At 38.8% G+C, this 24,718-nt stretch overlaps 1 protein-coding gene and 1 pseudogene across 2 annotated transcripts in view; one reads left to right on the forward strand and one right to left on the reverse strand.

Annotated features, from left to right (window-relative positions):
• Positions 1-359: 359 nt before the first annotated feature.
• Positions 360-1,005, reverse strand: LOC105809763 (annotated as a pseudogene).
• A 10,124-nt stretch (positions 1,006-11,129) lies between these two features.
• The window catches only part of ZNF706 (zinc finger protein 706), a 47,270-nt gene continuing 33,681 nt past the window's right edge, over positions 11,130-24,718 (forward strand). Inside the window, exons 1-4 of one of the 2 annotated variants that reach the window (XM_012643635.1) lie at positions 11,130-11,426; positions 14,678-14,814; positions 16,546-16,653; positions 17,719-18,031. In XM_012643635.1, the coding sequence (XP_012499089.1) occupies positions 14,680-14,814; positions 16,546-16,641 (231 nt within the window). In that variant the 5' untranslated portion in view covers positions 11,130-11,426; positions 14,678-14,679 and the 3' untranslated portion in view covers positions 16,642-16,653; positions 17,719-18,031. Of the gene's footprint in view, positions 11,427-14,677; positions 14,815-16,545; positions 16,654-17,718; positions 18,032-24,718 lie in introns of those variants that run through there. The other variant, XM_012643637.1, reaches the window with a different exon arrangement.

Below are 24,718 nucleotides of genomic sequence, written 5' to 3' on the forward strand. Positions count from 1 at the left end.
TTTTCCACAAAACATCCTAAAACTGAGTAATCATCAGCATGCCTGCACTTTCACAAATGTGTCATTAAAACATGATGGTTTTTGTCAAAATGATGCAGGAAGCAACTCCAAATGAGGTCAAGAACCTTAGACTCTCTCAAAACGTATTTTCAGTTCTTTGTGCTCCATGTCACATAAAAAAGAAATGAGGGCAGCAGGACTCATACAGTTTCTTTCAGCCCAATAATGGCATTAAATTCCCAATGTCTCCATGCTAGGAAAGGATCCAGTATTTAAGTGCTGTACTATAAAGTATCTAAATGAGATTGCTTTTATCTTTCACTCCTTTTTTTAAAGAGGGCTAACGCAGTGCCCCTTACTTAGCGGAGATGAGCCACTGATTTCCTTCCTGTACCAGCTTTCCAAGAGGGTAAGTGAGATATTTTTACCCCAGGGTTTTACAGGGCTTCTCTTCTTTGTGCACCTTCACGTGCTACTTCAGAAGAGAGCTCTGGCTGAAGCATTGGCCACGTTCACTGCACTAGTGTCTCCCCTGTGTGGGTTCTCTGAAGTTGAATAAGGTGGGAACATCGGCCACATTCATCGCACTGACGGGGTTTCTCCAGTATGAATCCTCTGGTGCTGAATGAGATTGCGGCTATGTTTCAATCTTTCTCCACAGTCATCACATTTATGGGGCTTTTCCCCACCATGGGTCCGTGGGTGCTGAATGAAATTAGAACTCTGAAAGAGACTTTTCCCACAATCAGCACATTTATGGGTTTTCTTTCCACTATGGTTCTTCCAGTGTTGCAAAAGAGTTGAACTCTGACCGAAGCTCTTTTCACACTCAGTACATTTATGGGGCTTGTCACCCAAGCTGCTTCTCAGTCTGCTCAAGCTCGAGTCCAATTTTACAGTCATTTCCCGTTTCTGGAGTTGCCAGCCCAGCTTGTGCTAGTTTTCATAGGCTTTTCCTTGGCTTGAGCTCCAAAAAACACCCCCTTTAGGTTTTCCTAACTTCATGGTGAACAAATGTACTTGTAAGCGAGGCTACTGTCTGTTTCTGAACCAATGCTTTGTTTCCCAGAGCTACACAGTTCAGAATTTTTTGCCCCATGGGGCCAGCTGCTGCCCTCGCTTGCTGGTCGCTCCCCCACACCTGCAAATATTTTCTCCCATTCTCTGAGTGGCCTTTTCATTTTTTTTGATGGCATCTTCTGAAGCACAAAGGTTCTTAATTTTGATGAAGTTCAATTTATGTTTTTTCTTTTGTTCCTAATGCTTTTGGTGTCGTATCCAAGAAGGCTTTGCTTAACCCACAGTCCTGCAGATTTACTCCGATATTTTCTCCTGGGACTTTCATAGTTTCATCAATTACATTTAGGTCTTTGATCCATTTTGAGTTAATTTTTGTAAATGGTATGAGGTCGATATTCAAGTTTACTCTTTTACATATGGATATCGAGTTGTCCCAGCACCATTTGTTGAAAAGACTAGTCCCTACCCCATTGAATTTTGTTGGCACTTGTGTTGTAAATCAATCGACTGTAGATGTGAAGGTTTATTTCTAGACTCTCAATTCCATCCTATTGATTTATATGTCTATTCTCATGCTAGTACGACACTGTCTTTTTCTTTTTTTTTTTTAGAGCCAGAGCCTCACTCTGTCGCCCAGGCTGGAGTGCAGTAGTACATTACAATCATAGCTCACTGTAGCCTTGAACTCCTGAGCTCAAGTGATCCTCCTGCCTCAGCCTCCCAAGTAGCTGGGATTACAGGTATGTGCCACAATGCTCAGTTGATTTTTTTTAGAGAAAGGATCTCACTGTGTTGCCCAAGCTAGTGTCAAACTCCTGGCCTCAAGCTATCCTCCCACCTTGGCCTCCCGAAGTGCTAGAATTGCAGGCATGAGCCACCACGTCCAGCCTAAATATTTTTCTCAGTAAAATAGAAACTAACTCAAATGCCTTTTAGTTCCTGTGACTTTAGAAATCTTTGATAAATAAAACTAGTTTTAAAACTGTTGGTAAAATAAAATAGGAATGTCTTCAGAATTGTCATAATTAAATATAATTGAGACAATTTCACCTGAGTCTATGCTCAGACAGATTTAGGCTACCTCTGCTATATATTTTAAGGTCACAAACTATTGCTTCTGTGATATTTTTGGTATTTTTTAACTTGTCTGTAAGCTACATCTGGTAAATAATTGTAGTTGCTTAATTCCAAAGTTTTTCACTAAAAAATAAATGTTACCAAGAGTTAATTAATATATGTAATTAAAACTACTAGATATAAAAGAAACAATTTTACATGCAGAAAATTTTATAAAGAAATATTTATAGAAAGTAAGATGTGTTTTGGGTGAAGAAGTTTATTTTTAAAAGAGGATGTGGTTTTTGCTAAAGGAGAAACAATTTTGGCTAGTTTAGAGGTTATTTAAAGGTTGTTTCAAAATGAAAGGAAAGAAAATGATACAGATAAAACTAAATGGATAAAAGGACAAAGGATAAAAGGGTGGGAGATGAGGAACTTTTGATTCCTGGGTGGCCATGTGGTCACCATGGCATGGAGCTGCAGCTGTACTACACTCAGTTACTTAAGGTCAACCTTATCAGTGGAATTTACAGATGGATCCAATTCCCAGGGTGTTGCTTCACGGGATGCATAAGGAAATGCAAACCAATGTAGATGGAAAAATCCAAACCCTAAAATAATTTAAAGAGATTTATTTTGAGCCAAATGTGTGTGACCGCAGCCCGGGGGGCAAGTTCTCAAGAGGTCTTGAGAAAATGCACCCAAGGCAGCCGGATTACAGTTTGGTTTTATACATTCATGGGGACAGGAATTACAGGAAAAATCATAAATCAGTACATGGGAGGTATTCATTGGTTCAGCCTGAAAAGGCGGGACATCTCAAAGTGGGAGCTTACAAGTTTAGAGATTCTTTAGTTGGCCGTTGGTTGAAAGACTTGTCTAAGGGCCTGAAGTCAGTGGAAAGGAATGCTTGAATTAAGATAGGGGTCTGCTAGGATGCTTGAGTTAAGATAAGGGGGTCTTCTATCTCTCATGTGATTGCTATACCGGAACCAGATTGGGAAGTAAACTATCTTATATCAGGTTAATAAAACCTGTTTAGTGAGATTTTATCATTTGTAGGCATGATTCACCAGGCCTCTTAGAAAGGAATTTGGGCAAAAGAAATAGGTCAGAGTTCAGTCCTCGCCAACAAGAAAAAAGGGAAATATTTAATCCATTGGTTATTGTTATCTATAGTAGGTAAAATGAAAGTAAAAGGGAGTGGCTGAGTCTGGCCTTGAGGCTGGACGAAGCTCAGATGTGGGTCTGTCTGAGCTCAGGCCACTATCCTCAAAGATACCCACAAAGGGGAAAACTATGCCAGGGCAATAGAAAGTACCTCTGAGACCTGTAGTTACCAAGAAGGTTGTCAATGTGGGGGTAGGGCAAAACCAGGTAACTATAGAAACCAGAGGGTATACTGTGAACAAATTATTCCATTTTGTAGATCAGTATCAGCTTCCTGAGGAACCTTAACTAAAATGGATTAGGAGAGCAACTGATTTGGGGGCAGTATCTTTGAGTTCAAATGCTACAGGGTGGAAGAGCATGTTTGGGTTGACGCGGGATCCATAACTTACTATTGAACAATTGCAGATGGCTGTATGTGATCCAGACACACAGGAAGTTATTCCTGAGGGAACAGTCAGCCTCATGGATTGGATAAAATCCACCGTAAGATCTGTTTACTCTGAGATGGGGAACTGTTCCACTCTACCTATACATGCCCAGTGGAACACTCCAGATGATGCAGCTGATATGCTCCATATGCAAGCCATGTGGGACTGGCTTTATGATGACCTGGATATTTCTCTGCTGAATATGCCTGTTACCCAGGTCATGGTAAATGCTGTGGCTAAAGGAGCCCCTTTTGCATGGGCACCTCAAGTAAGTAACCTGACTGCTCCAAAACCAAAGGACAGTTCAGGAAGCATAATCAAATTTGCCGTCTCAGCTTCCTCTCGTGGTTTTACAGATGCTAATAAAAGTATTAGGTTAATTAACGAGAAAATGGGGAAAAGCAAAAGGGAGAATCAAAGAACTCATCCCAGGAAGGTGGAAATTTTTAAATGGTTATTAAGAAATAAGATGAATAAGGAAAACATTGATGGGGTGAAACTAAGAGGAAAAAGAAAGGAAGAGTCGTGGGACTTGTCCAAGGAGGTTGGAGATCTTTAGATGATTATTATAAAAATGGAATGAATAAAATAGAAATTGATGGGGTTAAAACAAACATCTTAATACAATACTATCAAAGGTTGGGGGTACCAAAGGAAGCCCCTGTTGGTCCCCCAACATTAAAGGGACCCAAATCAGCTTCCTGTATTTACCCCAGACTGAGGAAATTTAAAAACATCAGAAGACCAAGATTACAATGAGAAAGCTGACCAAAAATTGCCTGGGGTGGGTTAATCCAGAGAAAGATTGACAAAAAGTCCCCAGGCCCTTTGGCTCCACCCCCTGCTGGGAATCTAAATCCTTTTTCATTAGAGGATAAAATGGCCTGGGGATGGAGAAGAGAAGTTCCTGTGACTAGAACAGAAAATGTAAAGGTTGATGGGATTATGAGGGTTAAATGTTTAAAGAGGCTTTATGTAACGTAGTTGTATCTCCTTTACCAAAGTGTTTTATGGGAATGGACATTGTATTTGACTGGGGAACGTTTCCCCTACCTAGTAGTATAAAACAGAAGGCATGCTTCACCCTTCACCAATATTTATTGGACATGCTAAATGGGAACCAGTAAGATTGCCCGAGTGCACACAGTATGGAATAGAAGCTGGAGTGCTGGTAGTGACAAATTCTCTATTCTATGGCCCTTAGTGAAGCATTTACTGGGGCTTAGGGCAAAAGCTTATGAGCACCTTCCAACAATGACTACTGGGTCTTTGGACTAGAGAATTTTCATTTGAGGGGCATTTACTGCCTTGCTATGGGACAAAAACTGAAGCTACCACCATGACTGAAAGACATAAAATAACATTGACACCTGAAGTACCCATGCTGTCTCAGGTGATGTCAGAGAGACACTCTAATGGGGATAGCAGTGCCCAGAAGAATTCCATAATAAAATGGAAATGGTATTATAGGATGATGCTGTTACAAGCCAACCAGGTTCATTGCCCACTGCTTAAAGAGGAAGCCAAAGCACTGAGACAGCCGGGGCTACAGCACAAAAAGAGTTTAATATCACAGGCACCATGCAAGGAGACAAGAGGACATTCTCAAATCCATCTCCCTGAGAATTTGGGAGAAAGGGTTTTTAAAGATAGTTTGGTGGGCAAAGGGCTACTCAATTGGGTCTGCTAATTGGTCGTGTTACTAATTGTAGGAGTGTAGGAATTGTCTTCTTTTCTGAGTCAGTTCTTAGGTGGGGGTGGCAAGATGAGTTGAGCCATTTCCTTGGTATGGTCTTGGTGGGTCAGCCATTCTACTAGAATGCAGGGCCTGGAAGTTATCTCAAAAACTTAGCCTTAGGTTTCACACGGGTGATGTTACCTATGGGAGTAATGAAGAAAGTTAAGAATCTTCATGACCATCAGCTATACGATTCCTGAGTAGTAAGCAATTATAGGAAAACAAGCTAGGGAACAATGGTTCATTATATATCTATTTCCCCTACCATGGCTCCCATCTTGTGGACCTTTATTAATTTTATAAAGGGCAGTTTCAATGCTACCTGGAGAATACAAGGAGATACTCACACGCAGGGAGCCCCTTTTTCCTTAGGACTGACTCTGGAACTGTGTGAGGAGCTACTAGATTCTACAGTGCCTGAGAAACAGCTCTCACTTGACTGACAGAGCTGCTTGGTTTTCGGATGGAAGTTCCAAGGCGAAAAGAAACATCCTGTTTGGAAGGCTGCTACTCTGACTGAAGAAGAGTCAAGAAAACCTTTTTTTCTTTTGAGCTATTTATAGCTTAGAGCACTTGGGTAAAGTACACTTTGGTGAGAAAAATTTACCTTTCTCTCTACCTGAATTCTGCAAAATTTGGAAACTATTCCTGAGTATTCTTATTTTATGGCAATACAGTCATTGGCACAAGTACAATAAGAATATGTCTTATTTTGTAACAAGGCACATTGGAAACTGTGGTTATTTTACCAAGGCATTGACTAGAATGGCATATGTTCAGATATGACCAGACTGCTTTGAAGAATTGAAGTTGACTTTATAGAGACAATAAAAATTTCCTTGGAAAGACTGGCCTGGTACCTTATCTGTGTGGTTCCCTTACAAGGTTCCTGACCTGTCACAAGTAAAGAATGCCACTTTCTGACAAACGCAGGAACCTCAAGATATTTTGGGACCTTCAGAAAACAGGAATTCATGCAATTAGTACAGGTATTACCAGTCTGATGGTGAATTTTTCTCTTGGCTTCCTGGCCTTGAGGATTTTAAAATGACTAATCTGAAATTCCTTATGAAAGTCCCAGCAAAGCCAACTTTAAAAGAGGCTGTATAGTCAATCACTATTCTTGCTGCATTTTATGCAAATTATCAGGCCACGTTTAATGAGACTAAAATCTATTTTGCAAATAAATTGGTCCTACTGTGATTTACCCTTGGTAAAAATGGGGAGACTGGAGAGAGAAAAATTATGTTTCAGAAGAAAACTATAGTACACTCATTATTAGATTCTAACTGTAAGCATTGTTTTTGAGTTTTTATTATTTGCCTACAATTTGGGCTAAGCCCTGAATTATTTTCTTGCTACAAGTCTCTAAAGAAGAACAGGGTTTTAGGCCGGGCGCGGTGGCTCACGCCTGTAATCCTAGCTCTCTGGGAGGCCGAGGCGGGTGGATTGTTTGAGCTCAGGAGTTCGAAACCAGCCTGAGCAAGAGCGAGACCCCGTCTCTACTAAAATTAGAAAGAAATTAATTGGACAACTAAAAATATGTAGAAAAAATTAGCCGGGCATGGTGGCGCATGCCTGTAGTCCCAGCTACTCGAGAGGCTGAGGCAGGAGGATCGCTTGAGCCCAGGAGTTTGAGGTTGCTGTGAGCTAGGATGACGCCACGGCACTCTAGCCCGGGTAACACAGTGAGACTCTGTCTCATAAAAAAAAAAAAGAAGAAGAAGAACAGGGTTTTAATTTTCTTCATGGTGTTATTAGTTGACTCCCTAATGAAATATTTTTTTTAATTTTGTTTTTCATCCCGGCATAAAATTCTCTTTTGATATAATCCTTGTGCGCATGGTTCAAATTACTGATGTTATATATCTCTCATTGTTTTATGTCTTCTGAGAAAACTAACATCATGATATTCTGAAGACTAGAGATGATTCAACAAAGCCTGCTGTTGTCTGTATTGCTGCAGCCTCTGCTTACACGTAGAAAACATACTGATGCAACGTGTCATCCACACTCTCCCCTCTAAAGATTTAGGAACCATCAGGAACTAGGAGAGCACACGAGATTGTAGGAGCCAGATTAGGGGGGTAGATTATGGAAGATAAAATAACTCCATCTTGGATGCTAATATACCATGATGACTTCTGATTAGCCCCAGTTCTGGGATTGCCTCTAAGATTTCTACTTTCATGTACTTACCATAAATCCTGCCTTCAGGTCAAAAACTTACCATAAATGCTGCCCTTAAGCAAATTCTTGCCTTACCCTGAGGGTCAACTTCAATTGTCCTACACATTCCCTCAGTATTTAAGCCCTGGGTCTGTCTATAAGTCCCTATTAAATGTTTCTTTCAGAGAAACTGGATTTGTCAGCCTCTTTCTTCAGCCTCTCAGCTTCCTTGGACTTTGTGAGTAGGTTTGCATAGATATGCCCACCAAAGAACACTTTGTAGTAAGTTTAGAAACTGGGAAGTGTGAGCCTTCCAATTTTGTTCTTCTTTTCAAGATTGTTTTGGGTATTCTGGGGTTCTTGAATTTCCATATGAATTTTAGAATAAACTTGTCAATTTATGCAAAGGTGCCAGCTAGGATTTTGATAGGCATTGTATTGAATCTGTAGATCAACTTGGGGATTATTTGCATCTTTACAATATTAAGTCTTCTGATCCATGAATATAGATGTTTTTCCATTTACTTAGGTCTTCTTTAATTTCTTTCAACAAAGTTGTTTAGTATTCAGAATGTAAGTTTTTCATTTCTCTTGGTAAGTTTATTCCTAAGTATTTCATTGTTTTTGATGCTCATCTAATAAGTCACATTATTTTTTAAATCCATTTTAACCTCTGAAATCGAGATGTATCTTAGAATCAAGGGCATATTAGCATTATGTCATAGTTTCATTGGCAGTAATTTTTTTTATCTTAATGAACATACATGTGACTTACAATCAATGGCTTCTCAGAATCAATACAATATGATATTAAATGTGAAATGTCCATAAAACATCGAAGTGGAGAGGGAAAGTAAGCATTTGGATATGTCAATTTGGAGCACAGAAGAGAGGTTTGAACTAGAGATAGAAATGTGGGGGTCATCTGAAGTTTGTTATTTAAAGCCACAACAGTGAATGAGATTCCTTTAGGGAAAGAGTTATAAAGAAGACAAGACCATCCAGGTTGCATCCCTGAGAAATGTCAACAAGTAGAAGATGAGTGGAAGAGTAAGAGCCAGCAAAGAAAACATTTGAGTTTATTGTTGTTGCTATTGCTGTTGCTATTACTTGTCACTATAAATCTGTCAGAATAATCTTTTTATTTGGGAAATAATATGTTGATTAATCACACTTCCTTTCATCTCTGAATATCTGACATGAATACAAATAATAAGTAAGCCTTTCAGGTCTTCAGGGAAGTATTTTAATCTGCTTGTGACTTTGGATAAAATACGCACAAGTTTATTGCATATTAAACTTGAGTAATTGTCTAAAGGCAGAAGAGGAAAAATAGGAGAAGTATTGTAGCATTCACAATTAAAAGCAGAAATGTGTGTAGAAATCCTTCTAAGGAGTTTATATCCCATTTGCTGTCACATTTCTATAATATAAGCAGGACACCATCTGGTAGTAATGTTAATTCATTTACCTTTCATTTACTGTTTGTCACTTCACAGATGTTGTATCTTATCCATTCCTTTTTTTCATATTTTTCTTTGCATTCTAAATGCCCTAAGCATCACATAAAGTTACCATTATGCCACATCCTCTAGGCAGTGGTTCTCAGGGGAGATTTTGACCCCCAGGGAACATGTGACAATGTCTGGAGATATTTTTAGTCTGGAGATGGGTGCTACTGACATCAAGCAGGTAGAAGACAGGGATGTTGCTAAACATCCTACAATCCCCAGGACATATCCCGATCCCCTTAACAAAGAATCATTCAATCCAAATTTCAATGGTACTGAGATTAAGAAACTCTACCTATGAGAGTAAGTTTATATGTATATGAACTTTCTGGAGGCAAAGTCCATAGCTTTTACCAAAGTTTCAAAGGAAGTATGACTCAAAAACTTAAAAAGAACTGGCTTTAATGGATAGTTCATCTAGGCCATGGTAAAGAGTGACATATTAACCTACCTCACAAGAGTAGTCACCTCTCTAGTTAAGGAGACTTATCTTTGTCAGCCAGATTTCACTGTCTTTTTCCACTGTTCACTGTCACTCACAGCTAGTCAAACACAGACAGCTCTTTGGATTTCCTATCTCTAGGGTCTCCAAGTACCTCATCCTCTATCAGCCACATTAATACAACTATTATGGTTTTGGTGACTGTTGATGATTCAGCTATAGCTTTATTTGTTAGTTTAAAAACCTGCTCTCTTTAAAAGCACTCAGTTCATTTGGTCAATATCCATTTATTCAATGCTTCCTATGTTTAACACGCTGCTACTCACTGGGTATGTAGTGATGAAAATGATTTTACAATCTAGTACAAGAGAGTGATGACTACAATCTAAACATGTAATCTTGTCCAGAGCATAAGTGACGGTGAGGAGAGCTAAAACGAGGATAGATAGGACTACACAGCCAGATCACTGCACGCCACCTTTCATTTCGTATTCCATCCTGCTCAAATGTCAAATTCAATAGGCAGTTAATTCCTTCTTGGCTAGTTCAAAAATTCTGTGTCATCTACATCCCAGTCCAGGTTATCTGGGATAAATTAAAATTCAACCTACATCTCCTGGCACTGACAAGCCAGGCTGGGAGAGTGAAGACTATGGGCAAAGTGAGAACATCAAATGCAAAAGCCTTTTTCTTTTTATCACCAATGCATCTAATTAGAAACCAATGTGTGTGGGGGTGAGGGGGTAAAGATGCACAATAAAGCCGATGTCTAAAATGCCATTTCCAGATAATCAGCAAATGTAATAATAGTTACAATTGCCATAGCTCTTAATCAGATATTGAAAGTTTGCTGCCACTGCCTGGAGAGAAAAAGAGAAAAATTTAACCCCCCCCCCCCAAATATTAGCAACTCAGTGCTGTATACTGTTAGTAGTCAGCCTAAGCCGACCAGGAAGACCTGGCCAGTAATTTTTCATGGGGCTGTCCGGTTTGAATGTAGAACTCACTAAAAGCCCAGGTTGGTAAAATAACTAGGGTTTCCGTGGGAGTGAGGTAAAGGGTGCCAGTGAGAGAACAAAGGCTGCGCGTCCGTGTTAGGGCCGCTCGGCCCTGAACTTCACTGGGGGCGGGGCAGCGGGTGCGCCCGGGCAGCGGGGGTCCGGGGTCGGTGGCCCACGCGGCGGCCCGGGATCCTCTCCCCGGCCGGTGCCTCTCAGTCGGTGCACAGTAGGGCGCCGCCGAGACGGGCACGCCAGACACGGCGGCGCGTGAGAAAAGGAGCGGGGCCAGAGGCCGGACCGCCGCCTGCCTGAGTGACCAAGCGACCAACCTCGGAAACACGCTACAGCCGGTCACGCGCCAGGACCGATATCACGCGGCTGCCAGGGCCGGGTGAAAAGGCCACCCGGAGAGAAAGACCGCTGGAGAGGAGGAGCGCCCAGGGACAGAGGGCGGCGCCCCCTGCAGTTCACGTCGGCCAGGACCCGCCCCTCGCGCTTATGTAATAGGGGCGCGCTGCCATTGGCCCGCGCGACCGGAAGGGGCGCAGGCGTGCGAGCGGGTGGGGGCGGGGAGGAGGCCGCAGGAAAGCGGGTGGGCGGGGCTGCAAGGAGCAGGCGGTGCCGGGGCGCCTGGGAGAGAGGCGCAGCGTGCGCGGGCACGAGGCGTAGTGGCTTCCCCTAAGGCTGAGGCGGCGGCGGGCGCGCGGCGGTGGCGGGCGTGCGAGGCGCGGGCTGTTGTGCTCCCGGCTCTCCTCTTTCCCCTCCTTGGCGGGTAGAGGAGGCCAAAGCGGTGCTGGGCGCGCTCCGTCTTCCTCTCCCTCCGGCGACCTACCCCGGCCCTCTCGCGCTACGCTGTCTCTCCGACGCAAGACTGTCCCGGCCCGGGTGAGCGGCAGCTGGGACACCGCTGACGCCGTAGGGCGCCCCGGAACCGGCGTGGTGGGTGGTGAGGGCCGTAGGGGTCGCGGCGGGTCGCGAGGGGCCGCCGGCCTCCCTGGGGCTACAGGGCCAAGCTCGTCCCGGCGCGGGCCGCGGGAAGGAGGGGAAGCTCGGGCGCCTGCCAGGCCCTGCAGGTGGCCGGGTCACTGGCCAGCCGCGGGAGCGGAGCGGTAACCTTACCCCCTGGCGACAGCAGCTGGTCGGTTTCTGGAGGCTGGGGCTCCCCATGGCCGAAGGGGCCGGGTTTTGGGCAGTCAAGGCCTCCAGGAGGCGCGTCTTGGGCCAGGGTCCTGGAGGTCTGGCAAGTAGGTGGGGGCTGTGTGGCCTTCGGTGGCAGTAAGGAGGAAGGGGTTGCAGAGACCGGAGAGTCCAGTTTGGGAAGGAAGGTGCGTCAGGCTGCAACTGGAGTCAGTGTAGTGTTGGGTGAAGTAGACCTTACTTCTGGTATGTGCTTCTGCTCCTCTCCCCAAAGCGATGTAGTTAAAAGCTGGGTCAGGATGTTGAACAGTGCCTGGGCCTCTTCCTTTCAGATGGTTATGGAGAACGAGCCTACTTCCTGAATCCAAAATCCTTTTCTTCTTACTCATTTGTGTTGGTTTTAAAAGGATCTTTGGGGCAGTGCTTACTTGTTGCCTCCTGCGAGAGCACCTCATTTAAGAACTTGTTCGTCCTACTACTTCCTTCTTTGCAGCCCCCTCGGAAAACCACACTAAATAGGAGTTACATCAAAACCAGCATGTACATATTTGTAAATGACTTCTTGCCCTTCAGCTTGTCGCATTTAATCAAGGAGCAGTTATGCTAAAGATTTTGTAGAAAATTCCATTGGCTTGAGAACAAGTCCTAAGTTGAGCTGTCCAAAAGCAGGTGGTTTGTTCTTTTGCATTTCTGCTTTCAGAAAGGAAATCAATGCAGTGTGTTGTCAGAAGTTAGGGGCCTACCCCACGCATTTAGCTTGTGTGGTTCAATTTCCTTTACCTGGCCTTAAGTTTTCTGTTTTAAGAATAAGCGACTGCTGCCTCTTTTATTTATTAAGGCTGTTTTGACTTTTTTGTTACTGTTGTTAGGTGATGATGGAAAATGGGTTAAATCTATTGCATAATGTTATATTTTAGGGAAAGTCCTAAATGCAAAAGTTAAAAATAATTTTGTGTATTTAATGACACTGCTTTTACAGGTCCTGCATGAAAATATTATCAAAATAGCTAATAACTTCTAAATAACAAACTTCTGGAATTAGTGGCCTGCCATTTTATAAGATTTTTTTTCAATGTGAAACAATTAAGTTACCCACAGGATAAGTATGTTAAGATACATATATTGTGCAGAAGAGTTAGGATGTGTAAGAGGACTGAAGTTTTCTAATATAAAGTCCCAATACTAAGACACAGACATTAAGAATGTAATAAAACATTGGTATACATAAAGATTGAACACCTGATTACTATCATTCAAATAATACATATGTATCCAAACCTGTTTCCATGGGAATAGGTTTGTAAGCTTGCCATAGCATATAGACTTAAATATACTTCTTAAAAAATCATTCCATTTGGCTCAGAATTAGTAAGGATCTGATCTTAAAAATGCAAAAATGGAAGCTTAGTCTTTAAGGACTAACACAGCTGGTAATATTTACCGTTGTTTGGTGGGAATGGGGTTCTTATATTAGGCTAGCATACTATACATTTTTGTAATTGGTACAATGTTCAACTGACTTTCTAGAAAAGCATCGATCCTCTTCTATATTTTATATGACTTTCAGTTCAGTGTTTAATGCTAGTGGGAACTTTTCCAATCAGCGTATTTATTTTTCTAGTTTTCCTTTTGGCGGGTGTGGGGGAACTCTGTTGTTTCTATGAAATGCTTTGACCTCAGATCCATTTGCTAATTAGCGTTCCAGTCAGAAAAAGCCAGCACTATTTACTGGTGAAGTCGTTGTAGATGCATTGTGTGTTTATGCCCTGCAATGATTTGGAATTTAATTACAATGCTAGTCAAAACTATACATAGGAATTCTACTTACGATCCAATTTTAGTATATTTAAAAAGCACTTGGGATTCATTATAGACCCCTTATGAATGGATTTAACTTGTATGGTGTAATTTTAATGGAAAAGTAAAAGTAATTTTTTTCAGTTGCTTATTTTTATTTTTAACCCATTTAGGTTCACTTTAGACCATCAGTAGTAAAAACGTGGTATCTTTTAACTTTGTAAAAGAACCCTTTTACCAGATTCATTCTCAGCTGGAAACTAATTTAATGTTATTTTATAATTTGTACAGCAATCCAACAAAGACCAACTTTTTAGAAAAATTTAGAATAACAGTTTTATAAAACCTAAGTATTTAAGAGAACAGTTCCCACCTGTTCCTATGGTCTCCTTAAGAAGGATTAGCTGACAGCTCTTATTTCTCTTAAAGTTGTAAGAATTGCAAGTCAACAATACTGGGAGGGGAAAGTACCTTTGCAAAATGATCAAATAAATGATTGAGGAGCCTAAACTTTTGAAGATTACATACAATAAAATGCACAAATCTTAGGTATACAGTTAAGTGAATTTTTACAAGTAAACACATCTGTGTAACCATTACTTGGTTCAAGATATAGAACAGTTTCAGCACTGGATAAGTCCCTTTCATGCTCTCTCTTCCCAGTCATTACCCCCAAGGTGACCTCTTTCACAATAGATTAGCTTGGTCTGTTTTGAACTTTATATAATGTAAATTTTTTGTAACTGGCTTCTTTCCTTAATATGGAGCTACAACCAAGTTTTGTGACAATTTTTTTGAATGCTGCATAGTATTTCCTTGTATAAATATTGTAAAGATACATATATACAATCTGTGTATCTGTTTTACTATTAATGGGCATTTACATTGTTTCTAGTTTTGGGACAGGTCCTCTGAATGTTCTTGTACACGTTTTGGTGTATATAATATTTGCATTTCTGTTGGTTATATATACCAAGAGTGGAATTGCTGGATCATAGAGTAGACAGTTACCAACTGGTTTTCCATAGTGGTTGTACCAGTGGATACTTTAGTAGCATTGTACGTGAGAGTTTGAAAATCCATATATTTTAAGTTGCCAGATGTTTCTATAAAACTTAAGGCTTTAACGTCGAGAAAGTTATTATGCTCAGGTTACTCCATATTAGAGTAAATCACTCTAATGCCTCACCTTCTGTTTTTAGATATGGCTCGTGGACAGCAGAAGATCCAGTCTCAGCAGAAAAACGCCAAAAAGCAAGCTGGACAAAAGAAGAAACAAGGACATGACCAAAAGGCTGCTGCCAAAGCTGCCTTAATATATACCTGCACTGTCTGTAGGGTAAGGAGAATTGAAAGACAGCTTTCCTGTGGGCAGTTCTTTCATTATAAACTTGTTTGTACAGATTAAAATTTTGAAACTGTAACAAAATAGATGCTTTACTTGAAATAGTAGATTTGAGAGCTGGTTATTTCAGGAATCCATTTTCATTCAACAGATATTTTTTGAATGGCTCCTGTGGCCAGGCACAATCCTCTAGGTGCTGGAGAAACGGAAAGAACAAAACCCCTTCCCTCATAGAGAATAAAGATGTCTTCATAAGGGCATATAATATACTTTGAACTTTGTAAGGAAGTCAGATTTACATTCTTAGAGCTATGTAAGATGCTAGTGAATACATCTCTGGTTATATAATTGGCTTTTTTTTCCTTCACTAACTCTATAATTAGGAGGTCTACAAAACTATATAGAATATATTCATGTTAAGGGCTTTTACTGGAATGAATGTGTTTTACTAGATTTGAAGAATAGTAGTAATAACAACTACTACTACTGAGTGCTTTCCATGTGCCAGGTACAGATCAGGTGTTTTGCATGTATTCACTTATTTAATCGACATGACAACCCTATGAGATAAAGTACTTTTATTCCCATTTTACAGGAGAGTAAACTGAGTCATAAGAATTAAATAACTCATGTGGGGTCACCCAGCTAGTGAGAAGAGCTGGTATCTGAACCTTGGCAATCCAGCTCCAGAGTCCACCCTCTGGACCACTATATACTGCCTTTCAAAGAAGTCCTTCTGAAATTCCAAATCAGAGTCTCTTTCTTGCCTGTTTGTTTAAGCTCATTACTCTTGAAGTTAGTAATGGCAGTGCCAAAGGAAAAAAGCATAGTGGGGTTAGTCCAATACATACACATATGTATAATTTGCAAGGCCCTATACCTGGGTAGGATTGATGATATGAATGGGAAGGATCTTGGTAAGATGTGGTTTCTAGACTGAAGTTTGTTATCTTTTGAACTCATTTTCAATGATGTAGAAATTCCTAACGACATGAAAGTTCTTGATAATCTAAGAGAGGGACTCTATTATGTTAAATATCTTACCTATAGCAAGCTTTGATACAATCAAAATAATGAAAGTGAGTAGCTTCTGATTCTGTTTAGAAAGAGGCAGGGTGAAAATAAAATTTTACTAGATTAGGGATGAAGAAATAACTTGACCTAAAAGTACTAGAGTAGTTCACGTATTTAAAAACTCAAAACCAAAAACTTTTATTTCGTGTTTGTGTAATTGGGTATGTTGAAGAATAAATAATTGAAAGTCGTTGCCAAGGGAAGTCAGTATAGTGTAGTATTTGACAGCTGAAGTAGCTAGTGCTAGATTAAAATAAAGGACTTGGGCAAATTAAACTCTGGGTTTTAGTTGTCTTATCATGTAAAATGAGGATGATAGGAGATGCTCAAGATGACTATGAAAGTTCTGTGAGAATTAAGGTAACATGTTTACTATAGTAAGGATTCAGTAAATGTTACCTATTGTTTGATGTTGATCAGATGAACAGTATACATTCTGTGTGACCTACCCCTTCTTTATATGTAAAATGTGAGAATGTTAGGAATTTCTTTGTCACAGAGCCCTTCTTCATATGCCAACCACTAAGTTGTAGGAATTTAAAAGTATTTTGTGATAATTGTCTATCATGAGCAAGTTCAGGATTTTAAAAGGTAGCACATTTTTATTTCATAAAGTCTAGCTTTCTTTTTTGCACAATTTTTTTTTATTAGACACAAATGCCAGACCCTAAGACCTTCAAGCAGCACTTTGAGAGCAAGCATCCTAAGACTCCACTTCCTCCAGAATTGGCTGATGTTCAGGCATAAAGTTGTTTACAGGTAATTGACCTCTTTTTATATTGGTTTGTTATTGTCAGCATTGTATACAGGACCAAAACTATCCTATGTAATTCTGAAATTAATTTCTGCCTTGTGAGACTTTATTGCCTCCCCTTTTAAAGTTAATGTTTAACTTAATTTCATTACTAGAACTTTACAATTGTTACTTAGAATTTACTAGAACACTTTACAATTATTAAAAGTCCTTTTTCCCAGACCATTTCTTTTCAATGCCTTTGAAACACCCAAATTTGTACTACTTTAGCCAAAAATGGCGGGATGAGTAGATGCTGGCCAACTTTGGTCCAGGAATGGAAGAGACGTATCAGCTTAAAGAAAGTAGTGATTATAAAGATATTTGAGGGTCTCCCTCTCAGCAATGATGCAGACCAATGATCCTGAGCACCTTTTTACACTTACTTAACAATGCTTAGCAGAGCTTCTGGGTATTAAAATATAGGGCAAAAAATGTAGGCATGCACTGTATAAACTTGATAGTTGCTTGAAAATCATCAGTTTATGCCTTCTATTATGACTGGGTTTTTTTTCCCCTAAATTGTGGGGTAGGTGGTGGGGGGGGTGTGTGTGAGAATTGTTTTTAAAGTAAATTCATCGGCCAGGCGTGGTGGCTCACGCTTGTAGTCCTGGCACTCTGGGAGGCTGAGGCGGGAGCATTGCTTGAACTCAGGAGTTCCAGACCAGCCTGAGCAAGAGCAAGACACCCTTCTCTATTAAATAAAAATAAAAATTATCTGGGCATGGTAGTATGCGTCTGTAGTCCCAGCTACTCACGAGGCTAAGGCAGGAGAATCTCTTGAGCCCAGGGAGTTGGAGGTTGCTATGAGCTAGGCTGATGCCACCCCGCACTCTACCCTAGGCGACAGACAACAGCAAGACTCTATCTCAAAAAATAAATAAATAAATAAAGTAAATTCATCACAGATCTGATTATAAAGTCCAGTTGATAAAGCTATCAGTGACTACTTTGACAGTCTTCTTAGACATTTGAAATGCATATAAGTTGTAGTGGTTACATTCACTGAAAATTTTGCTTATGTTTTATAGGTGAATTCATGACACCTTTGACTCTTCTACTGTCTCAGACCTTAGGTAACAAACCTGCAACTGCTTTTCTAACAAACTGTTGATCAGCAAAAATAAAGGGGCTACAGAAACACTCATTTTTATGCTGTTCCCTTTTGGGCTTCATGCAAAGACAATTCTATGTAAATGTACAGTTGACTCTGATTTGGAAACCTGAAAATCAGTCCATCCTTGTTATAAAAAATTTTTTTACAATTGTAATTATATTGATGTTCATATTGTGTAAAATAACTCATTTAATAAAGTAGTACTTTGATTTTACAACATCACAGGATAAATGGTTCTAGAAATTCTGTTCTAACTTTCTACATTATTTGCCTTATAAAAGTCTAATGAATTTATCAGCTAGAATTGCAAGTGCAATTCTTACCTCCCTTTCTCAGCTCAGTGGCAGGTTCATTAGTTAAACTAGAGCAGACTCATTCATTAAAATTGTGCACACAAATTTATTGGCAGCTGTTGATCTAGGTGAAGAGTGACTTACCTGCTGCCTTAGAGTATTGCAATTGGGTATCATTGCCCCCCCCGATCATTTCCTGTGTTTGATGTTGGAACATTTAAACTTACTGTATGACCTGACTCTAGCTGCCAGCCAGCTGTCCCCTGCAGATACTGATAAATTCCTAAAAGCAGTTGGATCATCAGTGAGCCCTTCTAAAAGAGTAGGTTCTGAAGTATATGCCATATGAAATAATCATTAAGTCCATTGTTTAATACAAAGTAAGATAGAACAAAGTAAACTGGTAAAGGTCTATCTTTTATAAGTGATGCTGGATTCTCTGGAAATTCTTCGAGTTCTTTAATTTGAAATTGAAACATAATTTTTGAAGAACTTTTTGGAAGTTATTAACCACTTGGCCAATTTTGTAAATGGATTTGCACTAACAGGAAGATTGGAATGACTTATGTCTGGATTAATTTCCGGAACCCTCTTTCTTTTCTAAGTGAGTTGTTGATTTTAGGATTTTACTTTGTGTTGGTTCCTAAAATCAAAGACTATACAATATGACTTAAGTATGAACTAGAAAAGTATTGAAATAGACCAATACTGGCATTCTTTTGGATCTAAGGATGGGGAAGTGGGTTTGTTCAGATGGATAAGTTAAATCCTACCCAATTAAGGAAGACTAATTTTAGGGTTCTTCTAATTTGCTTTTGTCAATTCTTGTGTAAGTGGAACTGCTGTACTTCAGTTTTCATTTTAAAATTAACATAATAGGAAGAACACTAAAATATTTACTGGTAACTGCTTAGAGCTGCATATCTGATCCTGTGGATTACAAAATGCATTCCCTCTTTATGCTGTAATTCATCACTGCATTTGTTTTGTAGCTCTGCATACTGCCCACCTTGTTTGTCTTCACTGTAAGTTTAAAATATTTCCAATGAAAAGCTTCAGTGCTGATAGTTTCTTAGTGACTCCTATTCTTATACCTTTACTTTAAAATACAATTCTTTTGTTTCATGTATTTAAGTTTCAGATTTAACATCTGTTGTTTCTTAGTATGTTGGTTACCAGAACATTAGAATTTTACCTAATTTCTTGTGGGTATTACAGAAGTTCTGGTTAAATTACAATTTAAACGTTTTTAAAAGTGCTTTGAGTATATGTATGTTTATGTTTAGTAACAAATCATTTAAAACCATTCACAAGTTTTGGTTTAATTTTTTTCATTTGTTTTACTGACTGTAATTCAGAATGAAAGTTTTTCTTGTATTTAACCCTCTTTTATAAGCAGCTGAAGACACCATATTTAACTCTGTATCTCAGTGATAGGTAAATAGCTGCATTGATCTTACATAAGACATTAATTCTTATACTTCATGTGGGGATTATTACAATCAATCCCCTTTTTATCGTGTTTGAGTTAAATCTGCTATAAGGATAAAATTACAATTCTAAAAACATCCTTGTTACTTAATTTGAAGATTCTTTAGCAGATTGCAGCAAAAGTTCATTATAAAACTGTTATGGTGTCTTCAAAGACTTGATAAAATACACTGAGAAAGAATTGGTCCGTTTCTATTCTGTATTTCCATTAGTTGCCAAAAGGAATGGGGTTAAGATTCCACTTGTTCCATTCTCTTCATATGGATCTATATCCCCATGTTTAACTGACACACTGGGGGCTCAGTTGTGTGCTGTAATGTCTTATTAAAGAAGATATTAAAGAAAACTAAACTAGTCTAATTTCTTCTACATTTAAGAGGTTTTCGTATTGCCTCTTCCCCGCCCCGCCCCCCTTTTCCGAACTTAGAATTGTCTTTTGAGTGTAGCTCAGTAATTCTAAGGGTGGCAAGAGATTTCTTTCATTTCTTGTTGTTTTCCCTGCAGTCTTTGTCTACTTTGGGTCTGCAGAATACTTCTTAAGAATGAATGGGAAAAGTTTGTCATTTTGAAACCTTATTATATAGAGTAGATGTGAGTTGTTGGAAGGGGGAAGTAATTGTCTATTAACATAAAAATGCTAAAGTGAAAAATGCCTAGGTCAGTTAATTGATGGATGTCTTTGACATTGACTAAGATTTGAGATAATACTTTTAGCTTTATGTTAAAGATACTGTATAGGTAATTAATCACATCATAATTCAAATCTGAGATGTAGAATAAGATAGAATTTACCAACATTACTATTTTATTAAAAATCTGTTTTATTTTTATTAACATGTAATATATTGTACCTATTTTTAAATGTGGTTAATGTAAAGGCCTTTTTCTATAATATGGTGATCAACCACAGTTCAAAATATAGCTGAAATACTATATTTAAACTACTCAGTCTGAATTAGTTCATTTGTACTCGATTTCTAGTTTTTTGGTTTGGTTTTGGTTAGATGTTTTTAAAGTATATGGTAATGGCGATCAGCACTAGGGGGTTGTGCTTGCTGTGACTTTACATGCTATTTATAAAATAGTTTAGGCTGCCTTAATTTTATCTATTCTAAAGGTTTCATAAAAGTCTTAAGAACTTCCAGTGTGTAAGTTTAATAAAACACTTATCTACTTAACAGAGAAAATAGATGTTTTAATAAAAGTTCAACCTGTCATCCACTGTGGATTACCATGTTAAACTGAAAATATTTTAAATGTTCTTTTAATAAGCTGTTTACTGAGTTATCTTTTTTTGAACTGCAATTCTTTAGCTTCCATTCTTTTTTTTTTTTTTTTTTTTTTTATTGAGACAGAGTCTCACTGTGTTGCCCGGGCTAGAGTGCCGTGGCGTCATCCTTGCTCACAGCAACCTCAAACTCCTGGGCTCAAGCGATCCTCCTGCCTCAGCCTCCCGAGTAGCTGGGACTACAGGCATGTGCCACCATGCCCGGCTAATTTTTTGTATATATTTTTAGTTGTCTGATTAATTTCTTTCTATTTTTAGTAGAGACGGGGTCTCGCTCTTGCTCAGAGCTGGTCTCGAACTCCTGAGCTCAAACAATCCGCCCGCCTCGGCCTCCCAGAGTGCTAGGATTACAGGCGTGAGCCACCGCACCTGACCTTTAGCTTCCATTCTTTGCTTTAAATATATAGTATGGCTCCAAATTTTAAATCTGCACATATAGAGACAGACTTTAGCCATTTATTTATATTGACATGGATATATCTTCAGTATGAAGTAATTGTTAATTCTACCATTAGCTAGTATTATTTGAGGGTTGTAAGGAAGAAAGACTATCCTTATCCCAGATTTTTGGGGGATGAGCTCTCTGAATGAGAAGTTTTCTGTACACCATTACTGAAGCCCTCTCTTTTAAATCAATATATTTATTAAGAGTAATATATGTGAAGTTGCTTTATAAGCTATAAAGTATTATATATAAACAATATATTATACAAAGGAATATAGCAAAGATCCCTAATCTTTAAAAATTAAAATGCATTCTGGAGATAATACATATATTTATTTATAATTTTAGACTATATGATTAAGTGCTTGGTGTGTTTTATAGACAGTAACTTAAGGAGGGAGATATATATATATATATATATATGACATGACTTGTGGGTTGAAGAGGTCGATCTGTGCCTGGAAGGATGGGGAGTCATCTGGGGAGGAGTAGGAGTGAATAGGGAAATCAAGGTGGAGGTGGCTGAGTGAGCAAAAGCTCAGGCGAGTATATAAAGTCTCTTTGAGAGAAAGTGAGTAGGCCAGCCGGAGCATAAGGCTTGTGAATGAGAGCCTTTGAGCCCATGGATGAGAGTGGGGAGAAGTCATTAGAATGGGACCAGATTGCGCAATGCATACACACTGCAGAAGATTGTTCAAGTTATTCCTGACACTGGGGACTCTTTCAGGGTTTGTGGGGAGGGGCGACATGATACAAGTATGTTAGAAGATTTATATTTGAAATATTATGTTGGTATTGGTTTGATACAACCTCTTGTACCTTTCCTTGTTAACAGAGTTTACTGTGCATAATTTAACTTTTGGTTATTCTAGGTTGTTATGAATGTAGATTAACAGCCAAGAAAGTTGCTCTGCTCTAATGCAGTCATACTGCTAGGGCCCAAAGAGCTGTATTTAGGGATGTTTGCCCCCTGCACTAAATGATCCCAACTACAATGTCTCTACGTGATATTTTTTGTCTTCTGCTTCATTATAAAAGTAATACATTTTGAAATACATTTCATTATAGAAATCTGGAGAATATAGGAAAGTTGAATATTAAAAATTTACCAGTACAAAAACATTTTGGTGAATAGTATCTGTGTTTCTCTGTTCCCACTCCCCATACACAAACACATATCTGCGCACGTCTTTTTTAAGTTAACATAGTTTTGAATTTTGTAGTCATTTTTTGTGTATTATGCCTTCATACTTTGCCATTTCGTTTAACGTCATAACAAGTGGGTTTTTTATAAACATTATATAAGTGGAGTTTTTGTGGCTGTATAAATATCTGTTGGATAGATTTGCTGTAATTTTGTAAAGATTTTCCTGTTGGACATTTAGATTTTCTCTAATTTGTGTAGAATGTTTTATTTTCCCATTTAGAATTATGCATCATAAACTTTAAAGCTCTTGCTGAAGAGTGTATATTTTATTAAAATAGAAGATGAGAGAGAACTGGAGTTGCAGACTAGATAGCATATAGGGGCAGGTTACACTTGACCAATGGTGTGAGTGTTATTGCATTACCTTTGTTTGAATACTGGCAGCTTTTCATGAATTTGATAGTTTAAGTGTAATGTATTTCCTTGATTTCTAGTGGAAACGAACATTTTTCTTTTTAATATAGAAGTCCATAACTCATAAAGAACATGAACATTTTAATTATATTTGTTAGCCAGGTAGAGTTTCTATTTCGTGAATTATCTATTGTCCGTTTATTTATTGGGGTCTTCTAACTATACTCAATCTCCTATCCACAGTAAACCAGAAAGAACTGAAAGTTGCCAAGGAACATCAGATAACTAGGGTTGTGCAACCTATAACTTACTTTATGGTATACAAAATTGTACGCTCTATCTGCACTATATGATGGGACTCTTAACTGTCAGACAAAGTATAAAACTACAGTTTGCATTTAAGGCATGTTTTTTATTTAAGACTAATGAAATTTGGTTTTGATTGATTGATGCCTGCCTGCTATGAAGAAATAGTAAAAGTAGTTTTTATTAGGTTAAGTCAGTTTAGCAAGTTATAGTAACAAAATAACCTTCTGTGTTTCTAGATCTCATTTCTGATCTGTATTTTATTAGGTTCTATTATTTCATATTTATATATGTGAATTTTCATAGTAACAAAATAGACTATTTAAGCCTTGCTTCGAATAGCCAAGAGTATTTCTGTTAGGAACAGAGTTTCTTAAATCAGACAGAAGAGGACAACTCACAAGACTAAAGGAATTTGCAGAATTTGATGTTAAGTCTGAACCACTGTCAGTCTAGGAAAGTGATAAGGAGAGAAATCTATCCAGAACACTGGAGATAAGTAATTTGTTTCTTGATTTTCAAAAAGCACAAAAGAGAATATTGTAAGTATAGAATTATAAATTTGTTCTTCATTTCTAGGTTAATGCATAGATTATCTTTTTACTGTGAAAATCCTTTTTCCTCAGGCAGACTTTGGACTACTTTCATGTGTAGTTTTATTTCTAGTCTTTTCACCTAATCACATTTGTTTTCCTTACAACAAGAGAAATTCTCGTAAAACACAGTTTGAGTCACATCTCCTCCTCTCAAGCCCTTAAGATGCACTCTGTGTCCCACCAGGTAAACACATACTCCTGGGCTGTGACTGACAAGTCTTCAACCATCTGGCCCCAGCATGTTCTTCCAGCCAGCCCCTTCTGCCATACTTCATCCCATGCTCTTGCCAAGGTGAAGTACTGTTCTTTGAGTAACTCACTACCCCTTTCTTGGCTCCACAATCTTTTCGCCTCTTAACTGAGGTGCCCTCTTTCACCTCTTCCATTCTTTTGGGCCCTCTTGCTAATGCTGTCCAGTTTGCTAGGATTACTCCTTCTAATGGAGTAATCTTTTATCTTTTCATCATTATATATACTGTTCTTTGGGATCCTTAGGGGAACAGGAAGGTCTCATTGACTTACTTGAATGATCTTAATGCCTACTTGAATGTTTGTTTATGACTGAGCCTGAAACAATTGTCTTTTTTTTTTTTTTTTTAACAATTGTCTTTAAATGTAGCATTCCCTAAATTGCAACAAACGATTCTCATTGCTTTTTAATAAATTTTCTTGGATTTGCTTTTTTAGATTACTAAAGCCATAAGAGGAATGTTCATACAGGCAATGCTGTATATGTAGAAAGAACACTTTATAGTTTACAAAGTATTTTTTCTTTTTTGAATTGCATATAAAAATATACTGAAATCAAGGGGCAGCTTGATAATGCATCTCAGTTTTAGCAAGACAGAGTAACTTATGGTAATTTCGATAGCAAGAGTCTGTACAGGCAATAGTACATTTGAGTGGACTTAAATTTATCTTGAACTTCTGTATG

Source organism: Propithecus coquereli, unplaced genomic scaffold (genome assembly GCF_000956105.1).
Source record: "Propithecus coquereli isolate 6110/MARCELLA unplaced genomic scaffold, Pcoq_1.0 Scaffold2, whole genome shotgun sequence".
NCBI lineage: Eukaryota > Metazoa > Chordata > Mammalia > Primates > Indriidae > Propithecus > Propithecus coquereli.